Source organism: Amblyomma mixtum, chromosome 6, assembly GCF_055824585.1.
Source record: "Amblyomma mixtum isolate Tamu chromosome 6, ASM5582458v1, whole genome shotgun sequence".
Classification (NCBI taxonomy): Eukaryota; Metazoa; Arthropoda; class Arachnida; order Ixodida; family Ixodidae; genus Amblyomma; species Amblyomma mixtum.
In genome coordinates this window covers 105,963,987-105,989,138 of record NC_143017.1, presented here as the reverse complement: position 1 = coordinate 105,989,138, position 25,152 = coordinate 105,963,987, and the positions used below count along the sequence as shown (strand labels likewise).

General features: G+C 47.1%; 2 protein-coding genes across 3 annotated transcripts in view; both read right to left on the bottom strand.

Moving 5' to 3' along the window:
- Positions 1-24,545, bottom strand: part of LOC149339917 (sulfide:quinone oxidoreductase, mitochondrial-like) — a 42,080-nt gene extending 17,535 nt beyond the window's left edge. The window contains exon 1 of the mRNA XM_089548630.1: positions 24,404-24,545. The gene's annotated coding sequence lies outside the window, so the exon portion shown is untranslated. The remainder of the gene's footprint in view (positions 1-24,403) is intronic.
- Positions 3,253-24,540, bottom strand: LOC149339918 (sulfide:quinone oxidoreductase, mitochondrial-like). 2 transcript variants are annotated; one of them, XM_089548627.1, is made up of 10 exons: positions 24,404-24,540; positions 18,100-18,294; positions 16,512-16,682; positions 14,849-14,902; positions 12,199-12,393; positions 10,130-10,348; positions 9,325-9,511; positions 8,168-8,235; positions 5,311-5,489; positions 3,253-3,910 (listed from the first exon to the last, which is right to left on the bottom strand). In XM_089548627.1, exons 2-10 carry the CDS (start codon positions 18,292-18,294, stop codon positions 3,850-3,852), a joined length of 1,329 nt encoding a protein of 442 aa, XP_089404753.1. In that variant the 5' UTR covers positions 24,404-24,540; the 3' UTR covers positions 3,253-3,849. The 2 variants fall into 2 exon arrangements, with proteins under 2 accessions (XP_089404753.1, XP_089404754.1); XM_089548628.1 differs by lacking the exon at positions 24,404-24,540 and adding an exon at positions 24,082-24,207.
- Positions 24,546-25,152: the final 607 nt, after the last annotated feature.

Genomic DNA, 25,152 nt, shown 5'->3' with positions numbered 1-25,152 from the left:
TATCGGGGGCTATAGGAGGTATTCACATGACGTCATCCGCAAGGGGCGCTAGCGGCCGGCGCGGCATTCGCCATGTTGGTGGTCGCGCGCGCGGCCGCCGCAGCCAGCCGCAGCGTTTGAATAGCTGGTGATGGGTGAAATGTGAGTGTATTTCGCGTCTCGCCGCACGTAATTTCTGTCCGACCCGTGCCGCCGCGTGACTGAGTGAATATTCCGTGAACTGTGCGAAGCAGAAAAGAGCGGGCACGCTCAGAAGGTTCTACTTTGTGAAAAGGTCGACCCCCCGTAGGAATGCGGAGGCACCGACATGGTGTGCGACGTATACAAGACTGTTGCCGCGCGTTGAATTCACCGGTATCGAGGCCCACCTTGTGCACGGCTTAAGTTTGCTGGCAGGCCAAGGAATTAAAGGATATAAACCTATGAGAGGGTGCAATTACTTGACAAGCGGGTGAGTCCAAGAGGCATGCTGTGGGTGCCGAGCGACGTCCGCGGTGTCGACGGCCGAAGTGCCGTTTTTGAAGAGGTGAGTAATTCGAAGGGTCTGTTCATTTAGCTGTAGCTTAACTTGTCATCTCTACCTGCTGAAAGTGACGTGTTTCAACTGAATCTAGCGGAATGGCTGCACACTGCGTTGCTGCGAAAACGGTCTTGTGCATACGAAGCAGCGATACGTAGCTGCAATCAAAACTGCAAAACATTCTCGCTGTGTCTGCCGTTCGTGCTGCTAGCGCATGGCAGTATTTGTTTGGCCGTTCTGTCGGGTAAATAAGGCAGCTATGACGCTTTGCCTTTCTGCTGAAAGACCGTACGTCTGAGAAGCGTCAGCAGTTCGCGGACTACAGCTAGGCGCTTGAATTATCAATTTCTGCGGTGGCAGTTCTGGAATTTCGGTAATTAATCGTGCTGTTTAACCACGATGTGCCCTGCATGACTAGCTGACAGTTATCAACTGATATTAAAAGCTGCAAGTCGTGTACGTTCTTGCGTGCAGCGCAGCCAGCCAGTTTTGCTGCCGAGTTGAGGCAGCTCGGTTATATCACGGCGCAGAAGAATTCTGCTGCAGACTTCATGCACAATACGCGCTCCACAAAGATAAGTGGTCGCTGACGTATTCAACAACGTACAAATATGTTACGGATCACTAACAGTTCAGGCCGGGTACCTCACGGCGCACCGTGACACTGCGCGAGCTGGCCTGAAACGACCGCAAACATGGCGCGCCTGCCGCGACGACGCTCGCGCCGTCTGGTAGCGCGGCCTCAGTGAATACCTCCTATACACCGCAGCGGACACAGGACAGAGGGAGGCGACGACACAGGGCTGTCGCCTCCCTCTGTCCTGTGTCTGCTGCGGTGTATAACCTCCTGATGACTCACCAACTGGCCAACACATCTACCCTCCTAAGGTCATTTTGTCGTTGATTGAAATACGTGAATCTTTCTTGGCACTTCTTTCTTTCACTGCAATTAAGCCTCAAGCTTGCCAACGGAAGCGTCATTGAAGTAGAAAACTTAGGCAATCACCTCGGGACCCACACAGGTCACCGCGAAAGCCCAGAGGGCAGCACTCGCTGTCAACAGACAGCGCCGCCGGTGAGCGCCAGCCCGATCGAGGCGGCTGTGGGAAAGCTGTCGGGATCGTTGCAGCAAGGTGGTGGCGGTTCGGACTAGTTTAAAGGGCATAGCGATGGATAAACAGTGCGGAAAGATAAAAATAGAAAGACACGGACGAGGCCTGGCTGTATGCTGAGAGTTAATTTCTAAGTAACAAAGCAGGAGAAAGAGGGAAAATGGCAAAAGGAGAAGGGTGCCCAAGAACAAGAAACAAGACACAGCAACGAATAGAAAAAAACTTCAACAAAACTTTGGGCTAGTTGGCGCATTTTGAATCGAAGAAAAGGAGCAGCGCCAAAGCATGCAAGCACAGACGAAGAAAGGAGAAGACAAAAGCGCTTGTGTCTTCTCCTTTCTTCATCTGTGTTTGCATGCATTGACGCTGCTCCTTTTCTTGGTTGGTTTGGTTTTGGTTTTGGGGGGTTTAACGTCCCAAAGCGACTGAGGCTATGAGAGACGCCGTAGTGAAGGGCTCCGGAAATTTCGACCACCTGGGGTTCTTTAACGTGCACTGACATCGCACAGTACACGGGCCTCTAGAATTTCTCCTCCAAAGAAATTCTAGCCGCTGCGGCCGGGATCGAACCCGCGTCTTTTGGGTCAGCAGCCGAGCACCATAGCCACTGAGCCACCGCGGCGGCGCTCCTTTTCTTCGATTCAACGAATAGAAAGGGAGGGGATAAGACAATACCATGAAAAAAGTAGTATAAAAATATGAACGAGATTTGCGGCGAACACCCTACTTACCATGTGGTACAACTCGACACATGCACAAAGCCAGCCACGGGCGCATCGACCAAGCGGGGCGGCCTGAGCAAGTAACCCTAGGCAACTGAGATTGTTGTGAGGGAAGGGCACGTACTGAAGCAAATGCTCAGAGAGCGAAAAGAAAAAGTAAAGAACGCTGGGGGGGGGGAGTGGCGGTTCAGGAGGAAGAAAAGGGTGTGGAAGAAGAAAAGGGTGTGGAAGAAGAAAACAGTGTGAACGAAGTAGAAAACGAAGAACATGAGGAAGCTGAAAAGGAGAAGTGAAAAAGAAAAATTGGAGGGGACACTTAAGCTCCGCCTTGAGGGTTTGACGCGATAGCGTAAATGTGTTAATGCCCATATGTGCGGAACTGGTCATTTTCTACTTTACATTGATGGATTCCTGGGAATCCTCCTACCAATACTGGCGCAGCGGTCAAGCGTTGGCGTCGGCGTTTCCGTAAAACGCATGGCGTCCAGCACCACGCCGTGGCAACACGCCACGCTAAGCAGTCCGAACACCGAATGGTCCAAACGCGAGTGACAGTATAGGACGTCACGTACACTCCACCGGAGAAGACAAATATCAATGAATCAACAATATTATATCCGCAGTTGTATCTCTGGTTACACATTTGTACCGCTTCTGCAATTTTATCCTTCCTCTCTTTCAGCGTAGTTCAATGAGAATATGTAAACTTTAATTGCAGGAAGGTGCCAAGTTCTCGAAAGCAGAACAAGATGTCATTGAATGCTATTACAGGCTGCCACAGAAGGAGCTAATTCAGCCACATAACCACTGCCAGTCACTAATGACCAGTACGCACATACTCACCCGTCGTGTAATGCCTCACGTTGAGACCTTTGACGCACAAAATAAAGGAGTCGTGTTGAGAAATTTCCAACATAGTATTTACTTTACACAGTCTACAAACACAAAACTAATGTAAAGAATAATTTCTCGCCACAAAATTTGCTCTTTTTTTTACTTGGATGACAACACATCAGCTACCAATGTCAATATACGGCTTAACAGAACAAAGGCTATAGCAGGCCGGATGCTCACCCCAAAATTGTGAAGACAGGGAAGGAGGAGCACGAGAGCCTTGCTTCCGTCACACACCTGTCTTTCGTCCGCGAAATTTGTAACTGTTTTCACAATTTCAGTTTTGTTTGCCGCTTAGTTATCTGTCCGTACGTCATGATGCAGTACGTTACATACTTGTACGTACTTAATGAAAGACGAGACCGCATGGCGTAAAACGAAACGCGCGAAAAGAAATTCGTGTGCGCTGATTCTCGCAGGTGAACTGCGAAGGAAATGTTTTATCCTCTTCGTGTTCATAACAGCAGGGGGGTCCCAAAGGCGGCCAAGTAGAGTTCAGTCTAAGCACGGCTGTAGACGCCGACACAATCACAGAGCTGTCTTTAGCGCAGTCCACTGCTGGCACCTGGTTGAAAGGCAGGAACAGGAATTCCAGCGTATTTCACCTTGAGAACCCGAGACGCATCGCTTTTCTAAAGATGCTGGGCCCTTCCCAATAGCCCCTGAAAGAAAGGAAAATGAGAAAGGTTTTGAACAAAAACTTAATGAGTTAATCAGCGAGTTAGGACAATCAATTCGTTACTGACTCAAGTTGAGTGAATATCATTTCTTTTTTCTTTCCTACGGAAGGAAGAGATGAGTAGAGCGAGAGTGTTTCAGCACCAGTGCCTTGACAATGTTGGGCATTACTCTGCGAGTATTTTGCAACGGCGCATAAACTTTTCGCTCGGCATTCAGAGCTCGCTCGTGACTGTGCGTATGTGCGTTCGTGTGTTTGTGTGCTAACAGATCGGTCTGCCAAAATAGCGGTTAGCACTTGTAAATTTCGCCAGCACAAACCTACGAGCCCATCTTACCATTTAAGGACAGATAGTGCAACAGTTCGTGGAAATTAAAACCATTATTTGGCGTATCTGCCTGCCCAAACTTTCACAGTGGGAAGCAGTATTAACTGCTGACTCTGGAGACATGAAGTCAACCAGTACAATGCCCCGTTTGTCCCAGAACACTGTACCATCAGTTTGTTGCTTGAAGTTTCCCGTCTCGAATTTGTTATTTCGGGAAACGTGTATCGTGCAATTAAAGTATTTGTTTTCTGGATTCAGGCGCTTTGTGGAAATCTCATGCATCGTCCACGGTCACTACAGGCTGTACAAATCAGTCACCTTGCTGTGCGTGGCACGTAAGAAAGTTTAACACGTAATCCAAGCGTTTCTTTTTGTTCTCGTCGATGAGCATCTTGGGAGTCGACTTTGCACACTTCTTCCGCTCAAATTATTCTGTTTCGGCTACATAAATCATGGTCTTCCACACTTCGAGAACTCGTTCATACAATTCCCTTATTGTTACACGCCTATTCGAAAGCACCTCTTATTTTGCAGTCATCGTCAGTGGCAGATACAAGCAGGTCTCCGGCTGCTTTCTTTGTCATCAGCATGATTTCTGCCACCCAAGAATTCATGGCATCGTTTCGCCATATCCTATCCATCCCAATATCGCATAGACAGTACAAACCTGTCAGTGAATATCCGCTAGTGGTGCGCCTCTTCCGTGCAGAAAGCCTATCAGGGATTGCACTTTGCATTTGACAGGAGTATGAATCAGTGCAGACTCTCCTAAAGCATGCTACTTTCTTACTTTGCGAACACGCCTCATATATCTCTACCTGTAAACCTCAGTGAGAAAGTGAATAGACTCAACAAAGCAAGTGTGGTGATTAACGAATCATAATTCAGAAACAAGAGTGCAGGGGTTAACAGAAAACCAGCCTCGCAGCTTCGGCTATAATCTGAGAAAGTCAATATTTCGGCCGCAGCAACTGTCGAACTTCCTTTTCGTTGACTGGCATCCTGAGCAAGAAGCACAGTTAGCAGGTTTTGGTCAGACGCGGGCGTACGCTCACCGTAGGAACAGCGTCCAGTAGATGAAGGGCAGCGCATCCCTCTTCATGTAGAACATACTTCGGCGCTCCTTGGCCTGGTTGAAGGGAAATGTCTCCAGCGGTTCCCCCTTGGAGTCGAACTCGGCCAGGATGCACTTGCTGTAGCTGGTCACCAAGGGACATGATGTGTAGCCGTTGTACTGCATCGCGAGAAATGGCACGTCATAGGTGGAAACACTTCAAACCAGGCATTAGTTATTTTATATTGTGTACTTCTCATCCCTAAATTGAGCATCGCAAAAACAGAACAGTGAACAGACGTACACAACGAAACAGAAGGTGTATACAGTCCGTTTGGTACCGAAATCAAGAAACGGAAGGAGTATTCTGCTCAAGAAGGACCAACTCGCCAAAAACAAAACGCATTAACATTATATGCTTCAAGACGTTAACCATGTAAGTTATGGATTAAAAGTTCTATCCCCCGAAAATTCGGGACCAAGGCACAGCTGGTCCTTCCAGTGGTGTCATAAAAAGGAGCTTCCTTAAGGTTAGTGGTTATTTGCATGCTTATCAGAGCGGTAATACATATAAGATAGGTAACATAGGTAAAGCACAGATATAAATTATCATTACATACCGTTTTATGCCCTGAGGCAATCAACATCGCATTAAAAAAATACAGAAGGGAGTCCCAAAGCTCAAGGGTTTAACGGGACCTCCTGTTAGTGAAGTACCAACATTTGCAAAACAATGGTGACAGAACAACAAAGGCAGCTAAAAATTAACATCCTAAATGAAGCTAATAGAAGAATGAAGAAAACCAAGAAAAACAGATTTTAGAAACCTGCATGCCAGCCTTTATCAGTCAAAAACAGACTGTTCGGAATTTACGCACTACGAAATACTTCCTTACACGTACGAAACCACTGAAATATCAAAAAAAAATAAGGAAGCAGACATAATTGTAGAGCCGTATAGCATTAGAGTAACACTATTTTAGTAATCTGGTTTGGCTTATTGGGGTTTAACGTACCGAAGCAACTCAGACTATGAGGGACGCCGTAGTGAAGGGCTCCGGAAATTTCGATCACCTGGGGTTCTTTAACGTGCACTGACATCGCACAGTGCACGGGCCTCTAGAATTTCGCCTTCATCGAAATCTGGCCGCCGCGGCTGGGATCGAACCCGCGTCTTTGAGTAATCTGGATAACAGTTTATATTTAAAAAGCAACAATGATGACTGTTTGAAGTGGTCTAGGCGGCTAATTTCAAATTACTAATGATGCGAAAAGAAGTGTGCTTCGCGTAGTTTATGCGAACGATTAGCAATAAGAATTATTGTCCTTGGCACGATGTGTTCGATTATTATTGTAAAGGCTCGCTATTGAATACTTTTGAGGCTATGAAGTCGTGTCCTGCTTTGAAGAGCAAGACTGCAAGAGTGACAAAATTTTATGGTCGTTAAGTGAGAGTACATAAGAACAATAGGTTTTAGTATAAACAGCCTGGTTGTCGATATTTGGAATTCGATTTATATGAGATTGGTACGTGTATATGAGATCGGTACGTGCTTCCCTATGGTGTGCTGCAGTAATTAAAGTTATTGTGAATAAATGCGCAGAATAATATTTATGTTCCTTGACTGAAAAGAAAGAGTGATCGATTTTAGTAATTTATAATACCGAGAGCACACTTTCGCTTTAAACATCAGATGTGCTAAGAATCTTTTTTTTATTTGTATAAGAATGACATCAAGGAAAGTACATTTGCTAGCTGCACCTATGGAACGTCTACTCTAGCCTTGCGATTGGAGCTAAAAACTGTGACTTGTTTTTCAAAAGGTTGGAGGTTTCGGTAACATCAGCATAAAATGCTATCGAAGTCTGTGCTTAGTTTTGCTGTAATTTCAATAGAAATAACAAACAGTTATCATATTCAGATTAAATCTTGTACGTACACAAATCAAAATTTACGACTGTAGTGCTGTAACAAAAAAATTCATGCACAAGCCATCGAAGACGATTATCTAAGTAAGCGAATAGCTTCCTTATCCCGCTGAATTATCCGTGAATTTACGTGGATCGCGGAATTCCAGCGCGCGTACAAGCAAGATTAGTGTTGGCGTGCTTTCGTGGCATGTGAATGACGGCACCATTCCAATTCTTTCAATTTTCCTATACTTCACCGGACACCTACGCAACGCTCCTCCTTAGTATGCACACCGGACGCCAGAAGTCACAAAACCGTTCCCGCTCATTCGCCGCTGAACCACGTTGCCTCGCCTGCTCCCTCGACATTGCCCCTTACCGAGACCGTTTCTACCAGGCGCTCTTCTTTGCCTCTTGGTGACGTCATCACGTCAACTGAAGAAAAGTGACACAGTAACCAAAGAAAGCTATTCGCTTCAAAAAAAAATTATGACGTTGAATTGAACGCAGAAATATAAATAGGACAAAAAGTCAGAATCCCCCACACTGACATAAGCAGGGAAGAAGCCCACCGCGTTCATTGGTTCCAGGTTAGCGCCAAGCCGTTTTTGCCCTCGTTTCATCCTTAAGTTTTGTACATCGTACCAGCGTGATCTCCAGCTCGCCTGACTGCCATTTGTGCGCGCAGGGGCACTAATGGCTTGGTGCTGGAGAGTACCTGCGTTCGGTGTTTTTCGCGCGGTGTGGACAAAATGCTTGACACACTCGCCTGCCAACTCGTGCTCAGCTAGTTCTTTTCTTTCGCGGCGAGCATTGTCCCGCATTTGTTATCCTGCCGTTTATCAGCAGCTGTAGAAGAAACACATAGGGCGAATGCAAACCCACGCACCTCTGATCATCCCTATTGGTGAATATCGTCACTGCGCACCTTTTGTGCGCTAGCATACCTTACTGCTTGCTTCCCTGCCTTCCATGACACTCGTAAGGTTCTTGCGAAGGATTCCAAGCTCTCCCGCTGAAAAAAAAAAACGAAACAAACGAGTTTTTAGTCATGAGAGGTAAAACACATAAAAAGATAAAAGCCTCCCGGTGGTGAAGAGAGACAGGCAAGAACGTAGCGCTGCAGAGGAGAACATCGAATACGATCGCTTTAGTCGGCCGAATAGCCCCTTTCTTAGGTTTAAAATATTCGAGAATGGCAACAGCAGGAAACGCACTTGGCAGCCGTCGATCGCATGATCGTCTTTCACGGCGGCAGAACTTTCCAATGGTCCAGAACATCGCAGAAGCGGTCGTGCGTCGTCTCTATCTATTAGAAACAATATCTTCGTTTCAAGCGAACCTACGCCCGATAACTCACCTTTCGGGACAAGAAGAAAACGGTAACGCCATATTCTAGCGGTAATGTATAGAGAGCAGCGTTTCAAGCAGCGTAGGTAGATGATTTCTTAACACTGAGAAATTGAACAAGGGCGGGAAGGCCTGAGGGTGCTTGCCAGCGTTTGGTTTGGTTTGGTTTGGTTTGGTTTGTAAGGGTTTAACGTCCAAAAGCGACCCAGGCTATGAGGGACGCCGTAGTGAAGGGCTCCGGAAATTTCGCCCACCTGGGGTTCTTTAACGCGCATTGGCATCGCACAGTGCACGGGCCTTTAGAATTTTGCCTCCATCGAAATTCGAAGGGTATTATTCCTCCCCGGACGCGTGTTGATAATTGTTTGCAACAAGCTCATTTCAGATGAACAATCATTTAAGAACTGTATGATAACATTTGCGCTTGAAATACTGCGAAGTAAACATGTCAAAACCTCACGGCATTATATATGTATATATACAGAAAATATTTGATATGGCCGCAAGCAGAAGCAACATCCAATAGCTGGGTAGGCAACCTTCCACTTACTGCTTTGGCTATGCGAGCGATAAGGCCTTTTCGAGAATATAAACGCCTCGAGGCAGAACAGAACTGCCATAAAAGGCTCAACAAGCGCTCTAAGAGGACAGCCAGCCTTCGGACCAGCAGATGAGGCTAGCCTCCAAGCAGCTCCGGTCTATCTTTAGCACCATCCCGTTTCGCCACTTTCCTAGCAACGGGAACGCCACTGACCGACGGCGGCGGCTGTCTTGGATGTGGGCACGTTGGTGCAGTCGCCGATGCCGAAGACGTTGGGGTAGCGCTTGTGCTGCAGTGTCTCGCTGTCCACGTCCAGGAAGCCGGCTGCGTCGGCGAACGAGGGCCCCGTCTTGAGCGCCGCCGGCGCCGTCATGGGAGGTGTCGCGTGCAACATGTTGTACTGCACCGTAGAGTAGAGTCGTATTGAAGCGCAGCTAAATTAGAAGCGCGATACACACACGCCTTGCACTTAATGTCGAAAGCACGCTGAAAACTTCATAAGTTTCCTGACTTTCGTAGGTCTTTAGAGCAAACCAAGTCATAAGCCCATTTCAAATTCTGCTCGTTTCCTGGATCCTTGATGTGGACGCATTAATGCCTCAGTGAGATCAACGTCTCTCCGTAACATTTGTCGGACTTAATTCTACAGACGACTCGTAAGACATCGCACAAAGCGAGTCCTCATTATTAGAATAATGAATTTTGGCAATTCGTCGCGCCATTTCTGAGGCTAGTCAACTCCACCATTCCCTTCGGAGCGTGGATAACGGAGTCATTTTCAGTCTTCACGTCGCGAATTCGAACCGAGGAGCTTTAAATTCAACTTCACCGGCCATAAACGCGCCTTTTATTGCCGAACGAACACCAGCGTAACCAGAAAAAAAAAAGATAAAATTAATTTTTTCCAAGACTTTTAAAAACATTTCAGTGCATGTACACATGCACGAAAACAAAATACTTAACTCATAGAAGCATTTCTTCAATTAGTTAAATACGTAGGCGGCCGCAAACAGCCTACCTTGAACGTGACGGTCTTCTTGGGATCGTCCTTGCTGTCAAGTAGGCGAAAGACGGCCTCCCTCTGGTCCGGCCGCACCTGGACCAGCTCGTGGCTGAGGTTGACGGCGATGCCGCGCTCCTTGACCACCTCCCACAGGGCGTCCGCGTACTTGCGCACGCCGAACAGCACACCCGCCGACGTGTTGTACATGATGTTCACCTTGTCACGACGTCCGGCCTGCGCATCGGGCACGGCAACGTTGGTACACACAGCAAGACTTAGATTTGAGCTAGTTGGTTGTAGCATGACATGGTTTACGCAAAACGCGCACTGGCGCTAAAAAAGACGGAGACAACACACACGACAGAATTGGCGCCAACTTCCAACTAAGTTTACTTATGGAAAAAACCACTTAATAACCACACGAGCAGGCAAAAAGATAAAAGCAAGACAGATACAAGGCGTGATTTAACAAAGCTTTCTTTACTTCCTACTTCATTCCCGGCGGGACGTCCAATTTATCTGCACTACTGCTTCTGCTCGGCTACTGTACAGATGTGTGTAGAATTTCTCGGGTACCTTAACTATCTAATCCACACTGGTAATGACACTACCATCCTTGTCTCTTGGCGCGTTGATATTATTTTTTCATATGCCTAGTTTCATTTTTACCGCTTTTAGGCTACCTCCGTTCTGTAGCGCATGCTCGATTATCTGCATGCGAGTTACCTTACGCTTAATGATTAACTTTTACAGCTCTGCCAGTTCTGTTCTATTTACGAGGCTAGGGGCTTTCATGCCTCTGGAGTATCCTGTCTAGCTACCCTACCCTCTACTGCTGTTGTGCACTCTGTAATGATATTGCTACTTAGAAGAAGACGGCGACGCGGGCATTGGCATGGTTTCACCAACGACTGTCTGCCTTAATTACGCAAATGTGTATCTGCTGTTTCAATGTTCAATGCGTCTTAGCTAATCCCCACTGTCGGTTGTACACGGTGCGGGCCGGGCTCTATTATTTTACTTTCCTTTTAGACAAGCCCACCCTAACATCTGTCGGTTGTACACGCCACAAGAGGCCAACAACAACGACGGAGGTAGGTCTGCAGCCATTAAATCATATTTCATCATGGCATGACGTCTTCTTGTCCTTTCGCTTGCCATCCCTTAACATTTCATGTGAGGCGCTGCCATCCGTGCCCTGGAGCTTCTACACCTTCCGTCTGCCTTTTTCGTAGGCCGAGGTTTCCTGGATCCCGCCGCCCGGCCCGCCCCAGTTCGACCTGTCCGGACCAGCAGTTTCTCCTTACCCCGTCCACAGCCCCGACCACTCGGCACGACGATGACGCAAACACCAGATCGCTGTGAGAACACCCGACGGCCTCACGAAGCCACAACACCAAACAAGCCGGCACCCCCGCCCATACTGTTCGGCGCATCCATGAGCTTTGGCCTTTGTCTCGTGGCGACTGCTGGTCATCAAGTGGAGACCGGAATTCATCAGTTCAGCTCATTCATCGCGGTGGCAAGCATTCATTCTCTTCTGTCCTTTCCTGACCATCGGCACTACCACATCATCCCTCCAATATCAAGAAATCGATCGAGACGATCGCTCGGCGGCCCCAGGTCATGCTACCTGGAAGACGACGATGCGGGCAGTGACGCAAGATGGAGCGCTCGCTCTAGGCCCGCAACCTTTAAATCATATTTCATCATGGCATCATGTCGTCTTGTCGTTTCGCTTGCCACCCCGTAACGACATTTTTCAAATTGTCGTTCATTGCTTCAACACTAAGGTCGTAGTCCTCAGAACAGAGTATCTGTACAGCGTTAAACGTCGTCAGGTGCAGTTTCCTGTGCTTTGATGAGTTTCTCAAACGTTGTGGGGCCCTGCCAACAGCTAATCTCGTACGTGCCGCCGCCGCGTACATCTCGTAAGTTTAAAGACAGGGGCAAAGATATCCGGAATACCGTTCCGCAACAAGCTATTCGCAACAGAAACGTTACACTGCTGTAGCTTAGAGGTCACCACAATAAGGAAGAGACATATACAAATCTTCGGAGATATGCAAAGAAACGGGACGAACCTTTCGGAGGTGGGCGTCTGTAAGGTACATCACTTTCTGCGCTGCACCAGGGCACTTAACAGGCGTGGCTGGGAAAGTGAAGATGGCGTTGCCTTCCCTCAGCCCCTGCATGGCCTGGTACGTCTTGGTGACCGTGTCGTGCGAGTAGTTGGAGCACACGTAAGGGGTCTCCAAGCCCTCGACCAAGCCGTCCACCTGGCACACGCAGATGAGCAGACATAATGGCGGTGCCCCTCCACAAAAGCATACAAAACCTTTTGGGACCGTTCAAAATGAGTAATAAATAGTGAAAAAAAACGTAGTCTGGATTATAAAGGTAGAATGTTCTCTCAGCTCATTCGGGAACGCAGCGTGCCAAACGCATGCTGTCGCAATGAAAAAAAAAAGTAACTTTCATAGCACACTCAAACACTCGAAAGCTTCATCAAAACCCTGTTAACGCCAGTAGCATCAAACGCCGCTCTTTATGCACATTACAGAATACTGAAGCGCCCACTTAAGGGGACACTGAGGACAAGTAAATTTATTTATTGCTCTTAATAAAAATTGATTCTCTGCCTTTTTTCTGGTTCTTTCGTTGCGTCCTTACCGAAAAAGGATGGATTGCGACAGTTTTGAAGTGAATGGCCGGGCAGTGTAGCCTCTGGTATCCGCGCGAAAAAATTAGAGATAACACTTAAGCTGCGCTTTAAGGGTTTAGTGGGTGTGCAAAATTGTGTGCAAAACTGGTCATTCTCTACTTAACGCTAACAGATCCCTGTGAGTAATCACACCACTCCTGGCGCATTGGAGCAGCTGTTAAGCCATGTGCCACTGCCCTGCGATGGCAGGTGCTGCCCCTGGTGGGGTTTGTGCGACCCTGGTTGCTCTTCCCGAGAAACCACTTGCGGTCACTAATTACTTGAAGGGCCATCTGCCACTGCGCAATTTGCTCACAATCAGGTGGGCAAGTTGGGATGATGCCACTAGGTTACGTGACCTAAGTGGCCAACCTGCCTCTTTGGTTTGATTTCTGGGGATTTTTCGTAGATATTTCGCTCACGGTCAACGGCGCAGACGACGACAACGAGGCCTGTTTATCTGCGACACGAGTTCCTTGATGTTATCAAGTTAGAAACTGCGTTCATGCATGCTTTTTAGTCGCGAAATCGGCCGGTGATAGCGATATCTGTATTTCGTTTTTTGCTCTTTTCTAGTTTATAAAGAAACTGTTTTTCGGTGAGAGTGGTTCCTTTGAACCTAAGAAAAGGAGCAGCGCCAAAACATGCAACCGCAGACGAAGAAAGGAGAAGACAAAAGCACTTGTGTCTTCTCCTTTCTTCGTCTGCGGTTGCATGCATTGGCGCCGCTCCTTTTTCTAAGGTTCAAAATGCATCAACTAGCCTAAAAAGATGTTTTATCGACGTGGTCCCGTTGTGACAAGAACGCGGCACCTCATCATTACAGGCCAGTCGCTATTTGTCCTCGGTGTCTCTTTAATATATTGGAGAAGATCTTAAAGGGGCTGTGAAAGGGGCCTCCACAAAGATGCGATATGCCTAGGATGCTAAAGGACGCAGCGTCACAAATACCCTCCAGGAAAAATTTTTGGATGCGTTTTGTGGAAGCTGAGTTATTTGTAGTCAAAATTTGAAATTCCGCGTGTTCGCGTCTTTCCTTCTCCTTTCGTCACTCTTTGCACGCTGAAATGTCGGTCCGCCGGCTCCACCCACTCGGCCCCTCCAACGACGCACGTGGGAATTCCACACGGGGCGGAGCCAACGCCGCCTAAACTAGTTTGACGTCAACGGCGCTGGCGCGGTGAAACAATGATGGCTTTCCTCTGCTGACGTAAAGAGCGCCACATGACGCAATGCGCGCGGATTAGGGCGAAAGCTCGGCACCGCTGGTCGCCGCGAGGCGCGGAAGCGGGAGTTCTTAAAATTGTATTGCAAATTATCGGCTCGCTTTTGAGGTCTTGAACGCGGCATGAACGCTCGGTAGCCTGTACTCTACATAATGCATGCATTTTATAGCCAACCTCCAACGCCCTTTTCAGGGACCCTTTAACACACCGACCACACCATGGGCCCACATCGGGGCTTGGTCGACAGCAAGAGAGAAGCCAAAAAAAAAAACTGGCACAAAACCAAAAAGCTGAGAACAAGTGAACGTTCTTAAGAGACGACCACCACGATTGTCTGGTATGCTATCCTGGTCTCGCGTGTTGTAGACTTACTGACAAACGCGGACTTAGAGCCCCTACCCCTTTGTGTAAATAACCGCACTTCTAATGACAGGAAACAGGGAACCGACCACTAGTGCATTGGTGGCTGCTTCCAGCCATTTCAGTACATTGGAAGCCCGTTTACTAATACGCAGCCAAATCGCACGGCACGCTACAATAGGCCGCCTTCGTGTAAACGTGATTACTAACAGCCGGTAGTTAAAGAAAAGAAGCAGCAAGTCATGGTATGTAAGTGCATATGGGATTAGACATGTATTGGTTATCATTCTATTCAGTAATAATAGGTCAGAGCTGCTGTCGCTTCAATTCAGCACTAGCCTCATACATATTATTTTCACTTTTTCAGGTCGTATAGCTTCAATGGAAACTCGCGATGAGCAGCATCGCTTTTACCAATCAGATTCGAAGACATGGCGCACTTACCAGGTCAAAGCGCACTTGAATCCCCGTGGAAACGACAAGGAAGTCGTATTTGATCTAAAGGGAAAAGGCAAACAAAAGTAGCAATGGTGAATAAACTAGAATCATACTTCAACAAGGACGCTGCTCTGTTTTGAGAAGTCCGCAGTGGAGTATCATGCTACTTTTAAACAGCAATAAAAACTTGCCCAATCACACTAGTTGGTATCGGTGTGTTGGAAGACGGAGTGAATAAGGATAAGCACCCAGAAGCCACAGAAAAATGACAGCAGCGGTTCCATTGGTTAGCTTGTAACATCTTGCGCAGTCTTTGAAATACATTCGCGTGTCAGGGTGCACTGGTTCTTGAATCAAATGCTTATACGAATGCTGATGAGCATATATTGCCCTTAAAGGCGACGAAACGCCATTGCTTAAAGAAATTGCACTTACCAAGACAAGGCGAAACTATTGCCTGTATTTCAATGTCGCGGTTAAAAATTTCTAACGCATTGGAGCGAGAATGGGGATCAAAGCAAAAAATATATTGACGACGAAATATTCAGGAGAACGTTAGTGTGGGCTTGTTGGTTCATGTTTGAAGAGAGGAAAAAACTGCGCAAAATGACGAAGACGAAAGGCAACCAACGAACACCACGGGCGCAGTGTTGTGTTCGTTGCACCTGGAGACATCAGCTTCCTCGCTGTCCTGTCGAATGGAAGCACGCATTACATTTGGTTGGGTTAATTTTAATGCACTAGCACTAATGTCGTCGAACTGCTTATGTGTTTAAAAACAAAGGTCTTTGTTTCATTTTTAATGCGCCGAGATATGATTATGTTCGAGAATAATGTAACAAAGCCAAATACAAAATATTACTGCTCTCTACAGCCGGCGACTGTCAGAATTTATGTGCCGACAAGTTGAAACAGACTTCGCCGCGTTTTTAAATACATATACATTAATGCATATCTGTATTACGTCTTCAGGAACATTAACTTCATAAAACCTCGAATAAAAACTGTGTAGAATGCAATTAGTTCAACGGCAAATTCTTCATCTTTTACACAGTTACCTTGATATACCTGATAGAATAGATCAATCATCCTCCTTGTTCACCTTCAGGAAAAACGATAAACTGTACTTTGCGGAGCATATGTAAATATTTATGTTCTACTCCTGCTGTGCTATTGCATTTACTGTGCAACAAATTATTCTCCTGTGTTACGGAAATGATCGCTTCCATGCGTTGCTGTTCCCGAGTATTATTGAATTCATATGCATCATGTCCGTGGCCTGTAACCGACTATTTTTTTCTTCTGCGTACCTGCTGCCTTGTTGTACTGCACGAACCTTTTCTGGTACCGAAGGCCAAGTCAGGTGACTTGTATGTAACCTTTTTCCTCGGTTCCACGGGGGAGAAAATGCATTTGCCGAAATTTTAATAAATTTCAAATAGATATCAGTGTCAAGCACTCAGTTTCACTGGCAACCAAGGATTCCTCCATCCTTCACTTGTACAGTTCTGGCAAGAGTCCTGTCTAGTGGAACAGCGAGAAAAGGCCGGTTTAGTTTAGAAGACCCAACTTTAGAAGCACATATGTTATATACAAGCTGCGGTCAACTGGTATTTCCTGCAGAGCAGGATTTTGAGCAGACAAAGACACTGTCATTGATAAAGCGCACCTTGAGACCCCGCTTCGTAATCACTGAGTTTTCCTGCGGCACGAAGGTCTCGGCCGCGTCCTGGATCCACTCGGCCTGCCTGGGCATCACGTCCGCCATGGGTTTGACAGAGTCGGATACCTGCTTGATGCCGCCGCCCACGAGCGTCCAGAGCGGCTGGTAGCAGTGCGCCTTCCGAAAAAAAAAAAAGGAAGAAGGTAGACAAACGGTTACACCTCTCTTGCAGGCAAGTCAGCAAACCTTCCAATTACTCTGCAGCACGTCACAGTGAGTGCACCTTGAAGAACAGGTGCGAAAACGTACTCTGACTCGCTATGAACATGTCTTCCTACGACACATTTTCAACGTAGCGACAGGAATGTTATGTCCGGGAGCACGCCAGTTACGACCTGCACGGAATTACCAGTGCAAGCTAACGACTGTCACTAGCGAAGGTGTTCGAGATCGCTCGCAGTAGTAGGCTACTGGTGGATTGCTATATCATGCAGCGACACCGAAAAGCGGTCATCATTAGGTCCCCAATCTGGACCGTACGCACCTTTGGGAGGGCACAAGCTCATGTACAGTACATACATCTTACTGCAGAGTGCGCAGTTGAGGTAAGGCTGCTTTCGCTCTGACAGCTAGTTGTCTTCACAGCGAGATGTTTCGTCGCCCGAACCACTGCACAGCCTACACCGTCTAGCTTTATTTACCTAAATATTACTTGTTGAGCAGAATTAAAATTCTAGCACAAGCAGAACATGTAACCAATTCAGTCCGAAGTTCAAAACATCCAGTCTAAACGGCGCTTGCCTACGAATTATTCACACCATTAGACAGGCCAAAGCGTTGACCGGTTCGATCCGATTTGTTACTGCACGAATTTACTGTTACAAAACTGTTGCACATTTAAAAAGTACTGTGAGCAATTCATGACTGTAATAATCTCATGATTTTTTTTTTCAATCAAGTAGCTTCCGTGCCCAAATTTAACGCTTCCACACCAGCTCTAGTGCTAGCCTTGCTAGAGCCACGCCTACAACAGGTGTTGGCAGCAATTTCACGGTCTATTTCGCACCTAAAATGATTAGAAGGCAGACTACTCCAGCCTCTCGCCTTCGGTCCAGCGCGAGGAAGTTTTGTTCGCTTACGCCCTCGGCGATACCTTCCATAGTGATGTTACACCAAATTAAGTCGTAGCAATTGCGTCTTAATTTAGCTGACTTCAGCATTAGCCAAAGGCAGAACACGCCAGTGTAACGTGTCATCACACAGCTGGACAAACTTGTCTAAACCAATGGCACAAAACACAGATTCAGGATGACAACTGCAGCAAAGTCCCGCGGCACCAATGAAGGAAATTTGCGTTCCAAAGATGCATGTGCTGTCATCTATGGGCGACGCCGTAACTAACGACTGCGGGTAAATTTCAATCGTTTTCGCTCCTTCAGCGCGAATTCTGAACTAGGTTTACGGGTAGTGATCGTGTTTCTAAGTTCTAGAGTTCCGGCTGGCTGTTGAACTCCCAGTCATTTCTTTCCCAGCGGCAGAGTGCACAGATGCGAGAGTTCCACGGAGCAAGCTTCCAACCTAAGCAACTCCTTACATCTCGGGGCTCCAGCACGCAGACCTTTCCCTTGCCGAGCTTGGAGGCGAATTTGGCTGCCGTGGCGATTCCACCCGACCCTCCACCGACCACGAGCAGCTTGTAGCTCTTCGCTCCGCCTTCCGCCGCCGTCGCCTTGGTGCAGTAGAGCCGGGCTTCGCGCAAGATGCGCCTCAGGGCGGCGCGAGGGACCATCTGCATAAGAGAAATACAAAATTGCATGGTGAAGGAAACAAGCGGCGTTAAATCCGTAGTTCCGTAATTTAGCGTTCCGTAATTTAGCTTTCCGTAATTTAGAGTTCCGTAATTTAGAGTTCCGTAATTTAGAGTTCCGTAATTTGGAGTTCCGTAATTTGGAGTTCCGTAATTTGGAGTTCCGTAATTTGGAGTTCCGTAATTTGGAGTTCCGTAATTTGGAGTTCCGTAATTTGGAGTTCCGTAATTTGGAGTTCCGTAATTTGGAGTTCCGTAATTTGGAGTTCCGTAATTTGGAGTTCCGTAATTTGGAGTTCCGTAATTTGGAGTTCCGTAATTTGGAGTTCCGTAATTTGGAGTTCCGTAATTTAAAAGCACATGAAGTGGAGCTTTACACATGGAACGAAGTTCAGGCGTGTGAACAGACAAAATCTCAACAGTTATAGGGGGCGCAACTAACCAGTCCCGGGCGCGAACAGTCGTGTGCTGTTTGCGCCCGGGACAAACGGTAACGCCTGCAACAAACGGTAAATAAACGGTAAACAACATTTCCCCACATTTTCCTTGCTGAGTCGCTTTCACCGCCATGGTCAAAACGCATCCCAAAGTACTGAACTACTTAGACGTTATACGACGAGGGATTACGTATTGCGTATCTACCAGTAAAAAAAAAAGTTAATTTTTTCACACACTAGCCTTGACCTTAGCATTAAGTTCATGAAATTGGCAAGTAATTACGCAAAATTTTGAACGAATTTAATCATCTGTGAACAATGCTGTCCATTTTAGAGGTATAGGTTTCCTCAGACGAATTGTAGCTAAAAAGCACGATGGTACACATCTGATGTACTAGAAGGCAGCCCACGTAAGTTAACCAAATAAGGAATGTTTATAATCTTTCAGTTATCATTTGCCTTGGCCAATTTCACCAGCATTAACACAAATTAAATTTACTTCTGCGTGGTCAGGCAAACTAGGTCAATGAAAAGCACACATGCATGAAGACACATGCCTGTTTTCATCCGCTGGAACAAAAACCAGCTGACTGGCTGCCGAGGCAACGCAGAAATAATTTTTTTTCTATGAATTCGCGTCCCGCAAGCAAACTTTTGCCCTTCACTGCATATAGTTGCATTGCCGGGAAGAATTACTGTTGGGGAGAAAAAAAAGAGGAAGCATGGCCCACGAGAAAATGCGAAAAAGAGACTAATCGGAAACTAATACCCGACTATTTTCAACAAAATCACTTTTCAACAGGAAAGAGGTTCTGGGTGCGGGTGCAATTTTTTCATGTCTTGTAAGACTTCACTATAACAATATATCCGCGGACCTCCTGTCGGCATGCTTGTATTTTTTTTGGTAACGTTTTTACTATCGTCAAAAACGTTCCCCATTGGTCTTCTGTGACAGTTTTAACTGCGAGCGATGGAAACCTTCAAAAAAGAAGGATTTTGCTACCGATCGGAAGAATGGAGCATTACCTTCAGTATTTCCATGACCGTACCTTACAATACTTCGATATTCAAAATTTTTGTCGAAGAATGCTGGACATTTAAAATAGGGAATCAGAACTGCAAAGCAGAACTTGCTGCGAGCTAGATGAATTTTAATGCAGGTCTTTCTCGTCGCACAGAATTTAGCTTGAAAACTTCTCGGCGATCCTTGGTGGATCGTTTGAATTCGTAAGCAGCCAAATGTTTGTCATATACGAGGTTTACAGACTAAAGACTGTTATATCCTAGGTAGGTTCGTTATATCCGAAGTTAACAGACTAAGTTCGTTATATTCGATGTCCCGATACGAAAGTTCGTTATAATCGAGGTGGCGTACTTATAGGTTCTTTATATCCTCGGTAACACATGAAATACCGTTATATTCGAGGTTCGGTGGTTAACACACTTGAGTTCGCTACAACCGAGTTGGCATACTAAGGTTCGTTACACCCAAGGTCAACACAAGAAATGCCGTTATATCCGAGGTGGCCTACTGTACAATGGTTCGCTTCACGCGAGATAGTATACTAAGTTAGTTCGTAACGCGGTGGGCAGGTTACCACCTCTCACTAGCTACTGACAGACTGCGCTCTCCATTACCGATTCCAAATGCATTTCCGCTTACATTTATTTCCGCTTGAACTTCCAGTGCTACCGTGTTTGAATAAGTTGGTGAGCTTGGGTACACAGAAAAGATGGTGATGACGATTACTTTTAATTAATAGGGCAAGGGAATCTTTGGACAAAGAGCGCAATGACACAAACTATCTGCTTCTACACAAGGTGGGGCCATTATCATCATCATCAGCCTCACAACACCCACTGCAGGGCAAAGGCCTCTACTAGATCCAACTAACCCTGTCCTGTGCCAGCTGGGGCCACCTTAAGGTGGAGTCAGAGACCTATTTTCCAAGTATTTCACCCCACATACGCCGAGCCGGGGGAAAGCTTGTGCCCACTGGAAACCGATGGGCACCCAATGACACGACACAGGAAACAATGCAGTCTTTGAAACATCAACGGAAATGGTGTCGTCCAAGATCAGGCTCACCGCCTCCCTAGGCCGCGCTCAATTTAAAGCTGACGAAGAACTTTCGAGATAGGGTGCGGAGAGCCCCTTGGGCAATCTCGAACATAGTCGAAGTATTCGCACGTGGCGACAGTCTTGTCAGAGAAATCTGGCCGCCTCTGGCGTCACAAAGTGATAAGGCCGCGCGCAGGCGGCTTCGAGCATAAACGAACGAGCATTACAATGCCTCTCGGCAATATCAACGTTTATTACGGTCAGTTCAGTTTTGAGTTGCAAAGATCAGCAAGTGTACGCCATGACGTCACCGTTCGCTCACGCAAACCCAGATAGCGATCACGTCTGCTCATAAGCCTACGAGGCTATACGCATGTCAGCACTCGCGATGTGTCATCAGCAGTAGGCCAGTATACCACGTCCATACTACTTCCCGAACGCTTTATAAACACGCAAACTTAGTGATGTGGCCCGAGGAAAGATGTTCGATGACGCTATTGACTACGTTGTTGCACATTTGATTTCGACGCGCGCAGAATCATGCTTCTGTAAAACTACGTTCTTAGTTATTCATACAAGCGTGGAACACAAAACCATTCCTCCAGAGTCGTCACAGAGTTCATGGAACATTAGTGGAACTGATAACAATACAAGCTGAGTACACCATAACTGACGTCGCGTCTACGAGAGGTCGCTGCCCGATATACAATTATTACAACAAGGTTCACTATATTTACGCCATCGACGATCGCATCAGCAAAAACAACAGAAGCCTGTTTCCTGAGATGACTAGATAGATCAGTTAACTTTACTCAGGTATTTGGACATAAAATCATGGTATCCTGGCTTTTCTCAAAACCATGAAGATAAAAGCCCAATCGGGGATGTATAAAGGAAATGACGCCAAGGACGTCCCCATTCTAGAAATTCTCTCGCGTTGTGAACTGTCATGTGTGAGGTCTTGCACTGCTGTCATTATTAGAAGAGATGAGGTTTGGGCATGTTGGTAAGACATACTTAAGGAAAAAAAAAGTTCGCTGTGGCTTAGCTTGATAAGCCCGGTAATTGCGAAAGCAATATCCGTAGCTACGCCATGGTTCAGCTGGTAGTGTAGCTGGTGGTGGTGCTTGTGGTTAGACTTGTGGTGATGCATCGGTTATACAATCCAATCCAATGCAATCTAATCTAATCCAATCCAATCCACTTAAATCCAATCCAATCTAATGTAATGTGATCCAATCTATTGTAATCTAATCTAATCTAAGGCCGCCGGTGGCGGCACCGCCACTACTCGCAGACAGCGCGAGATGGTCGCCCAGCTCTTCGGCGTGACGTCACACAGAGGTCATGCGAAAGGTCAATGGTGGCACCGCCGCGTCACGGCAAAGGCTTGAAAGTGCAAGTAGTAAAGCTTTCGCTTTAAAAAATAGCGCACACGAGAAGACGGGTCAAGCGAGGAGACACAGACAAGCGCTTGTCTGTGTCTCCTCGCTTGTCCCGTCTTCTCGTGTGCGCTATTTTTTTTTCCTTAAGTATGTCATTAATTTGACGGACGGATGTCTCTGCGTGGTCTCTCCTGCATAACATCCTGGTTCAGGTTCTAAGCGTAACGATGGTTCCGCTATTCACGGCGTCTCGCAAACATCCAAAAAGTGGTAGGGTTCTAGCGTAATTAAACCGAGTAGACGTGCAAAAGCATGTGTTTAGCCTGGTTTGCTCATGGCTTTGCTTTGCTGGGTACCCGGCACATCTGAACACAGTATTAATTCGATAGCAGTATTAGTTGGTGAGTACTTCGATGTGCAGTGCACAGCGCGAGAGTTTATTAGTTCGATAGAAGAGTTAGTCGAAGAAGACAGTACCTATATGTGTTATTTATTTATTGTTTGACCAAGGTCAGCTCAAGGTCGAGCTTCACACAAACTCGGTAAGCCGGTTAAACCTCCTTGTAAAGTAGTGCTTTCGGACTAAAACAAAGTGACGAAGCAACAGCCTCTGTGCTGCGTTGAGCCTCTCTCTTTGAATCATTCGCCAGCATACTGTCGGTTGCTCATCATAAAATTCTCCTCATTCGACGTCGCACATGAGGAATGCCTCGGGCCGCATCCTCGAACGATGCCCCCATTAGTCAACCTGCATCATTTACGAGCCTTTATTTCACTTTAACTACAGAATAATAAATGCAGAAATCGTGCGTATGCCGAGCTCTATTTTTGTTATTGTAGCTATTTTCGCTCTTACCCTGAGTCCTTATTCCACATGTCAGCGAAGCGTCATTTAGTCGACTCGCTTAGTCGTGCTTACTTTGTCACGATTAGTAATGAGTTGATCCGCGAAAAGCAATGATGAAAGAAAGGCTCGTAAAGCGTATCGTATTTACTCGCATACCAAACGCACTTGCAGAATAACTGCATACCATGCGTGAGTCCTTCACTTTTCGGGAACTTTTTTTTTTACCGCAGCGTAAACTTATCCCGCGTAGTAAATGCGTCTTCCAGGTTAACACCAAATTTTTTAGCGTTCATTATGCTAGTAAATACGGAAATGAAAAGCCTCCACTGAGAAAAAAAATACTCTTTTTCACTTAAGGTAAGTGCCGGAATGAGTGTCCGCAAAAAAAAACTAAGAAACGAAAAAGGGGACACGCATTTTGCGCTCTTTAACAATGGCTCCCGCCCGCGTTTCGAAAGAGCCACGTTATAATTGATATTGCAATCTGAAAGCAAGAACGAACCAAGTTACTCCTTTGCTGTTGACACCACAGTGTAGGACCACACGGAGCACCGTACGTAAGAGCAGTGCGCGGTCGCGCTTAAAATCATAGCTGTTCAAATCTCATATAAACTGTCGTTCTCACCACCCTCATCGAACCAGAAGGCCGTATCACGATTGACATACCCTCGAATGCAAATCACGGAATAAAAGAGCTGGCGAAAATTCTCATAGTCGCAAACCTGCTGATTCCAAGAAAGCGCTTTATACACCTGCACGTGACTGCATGGGAACAAAGTAGCGCAGGAGACTGACTTTCGCTTCGTAACGCAGCACATACACGGCTGACGCGTGAGCAGATAGACTAAGCAGGCGGCCGGTTTGCAGAGAAATCTACAAGTTGCAGCGCTGCGTCAACGCTTGTTGCGCGACGGTTGGGAACCCCAAAAAAAATAAATCGACGGATTTTCGTCGCTTTAGAAGACATCCGTAACGCCTTTCAGCTAGGCACCTTTTCTTTTACATTGCTACGTCCTGTTAGCAAAAGCACATACTGACCAGTTAGCTGCCGCCTGCCACCTGAACGAGCTGGATCGAGCCGGATCGAGCGAAAACAAATAAAACGCGTAGAGGAGTAGTGTTCGGAGGGACTTCGGAGCAACGCCAGCAGCACTTCCTCGTGCAACAGCAGCGGAAGGAGAAGAGGAGCTCTATTATTTTAGCACCGGACACCGGCTGCCAACACGCGCATCTGTGCGCGCTCGCGGCGTCTGGCTTCTCCGCTGGCTTTCTACGCATTCAGTGTGCTGCTTTCCCGTTCAGCTAGAACGCCATCATCCGTTTGCACCCCGTTTCCACGTCGATAGACGAGGCCGCTTACCTCGATAGGCGTCTAATCCAGCTGTCGTTGTAGGCCGCACAGGAGCGGGAGGAGGATGAGGAAGCGGCGAATGCAGCCAGCTGCGCTCGCGTCACACCGCTGTCTTCACAGCCGCCGCCGACGACGCGCGCGGCAAGGGAAAAAAGCGAAACAAAAAGAAACACTACGCTGACGCTACCTGGCGGTCCCGCAGCGAACGACGGCGGGGGCGCTTGCTAGCCGCGGCGGCCGCATTGAACGCGCATGCTGTCGTTGGTTGCGATGCCCATCGAAGCTGCAGCTGCTGTGTCTGGACGCGTGGTCTGGACTTACGTGTTCGCCTCTGCAGACCGCGATCAAAACGAACAAGCCGACCACGCAGTCATATACGGTCGTCTAACGCAAGTCGCTTAATAACGTGTGCGTTCGGGGCAAGGCTTCCGCGATTCGCTCCTGTGAAGCAACTGCGCAATAGGCTGCCTGCTACTGACCCGTGCCGCAGGCACAAAGCCCTCGGTGCTAGGGCCGAGAACAACTATTGCCAAATAAATATTGAAATTTGCACGACAAAAACCTGGCCGAACTGGCGCACCAGTGTAGAGGGCTGGGAACCAATTTCTGCCACCTGATTTTACTTCGAAGACCAGCGAAACCTCAATGCACAGGTGTTTTTGCAAAATTAACATACGCAGCCAGGAATCGGCCCGCGAGCTTGGTCTCAGCAGCAGAGAGGCACGGCCGCTGAGTTTGCATGGCTGTTTCCCGCAATC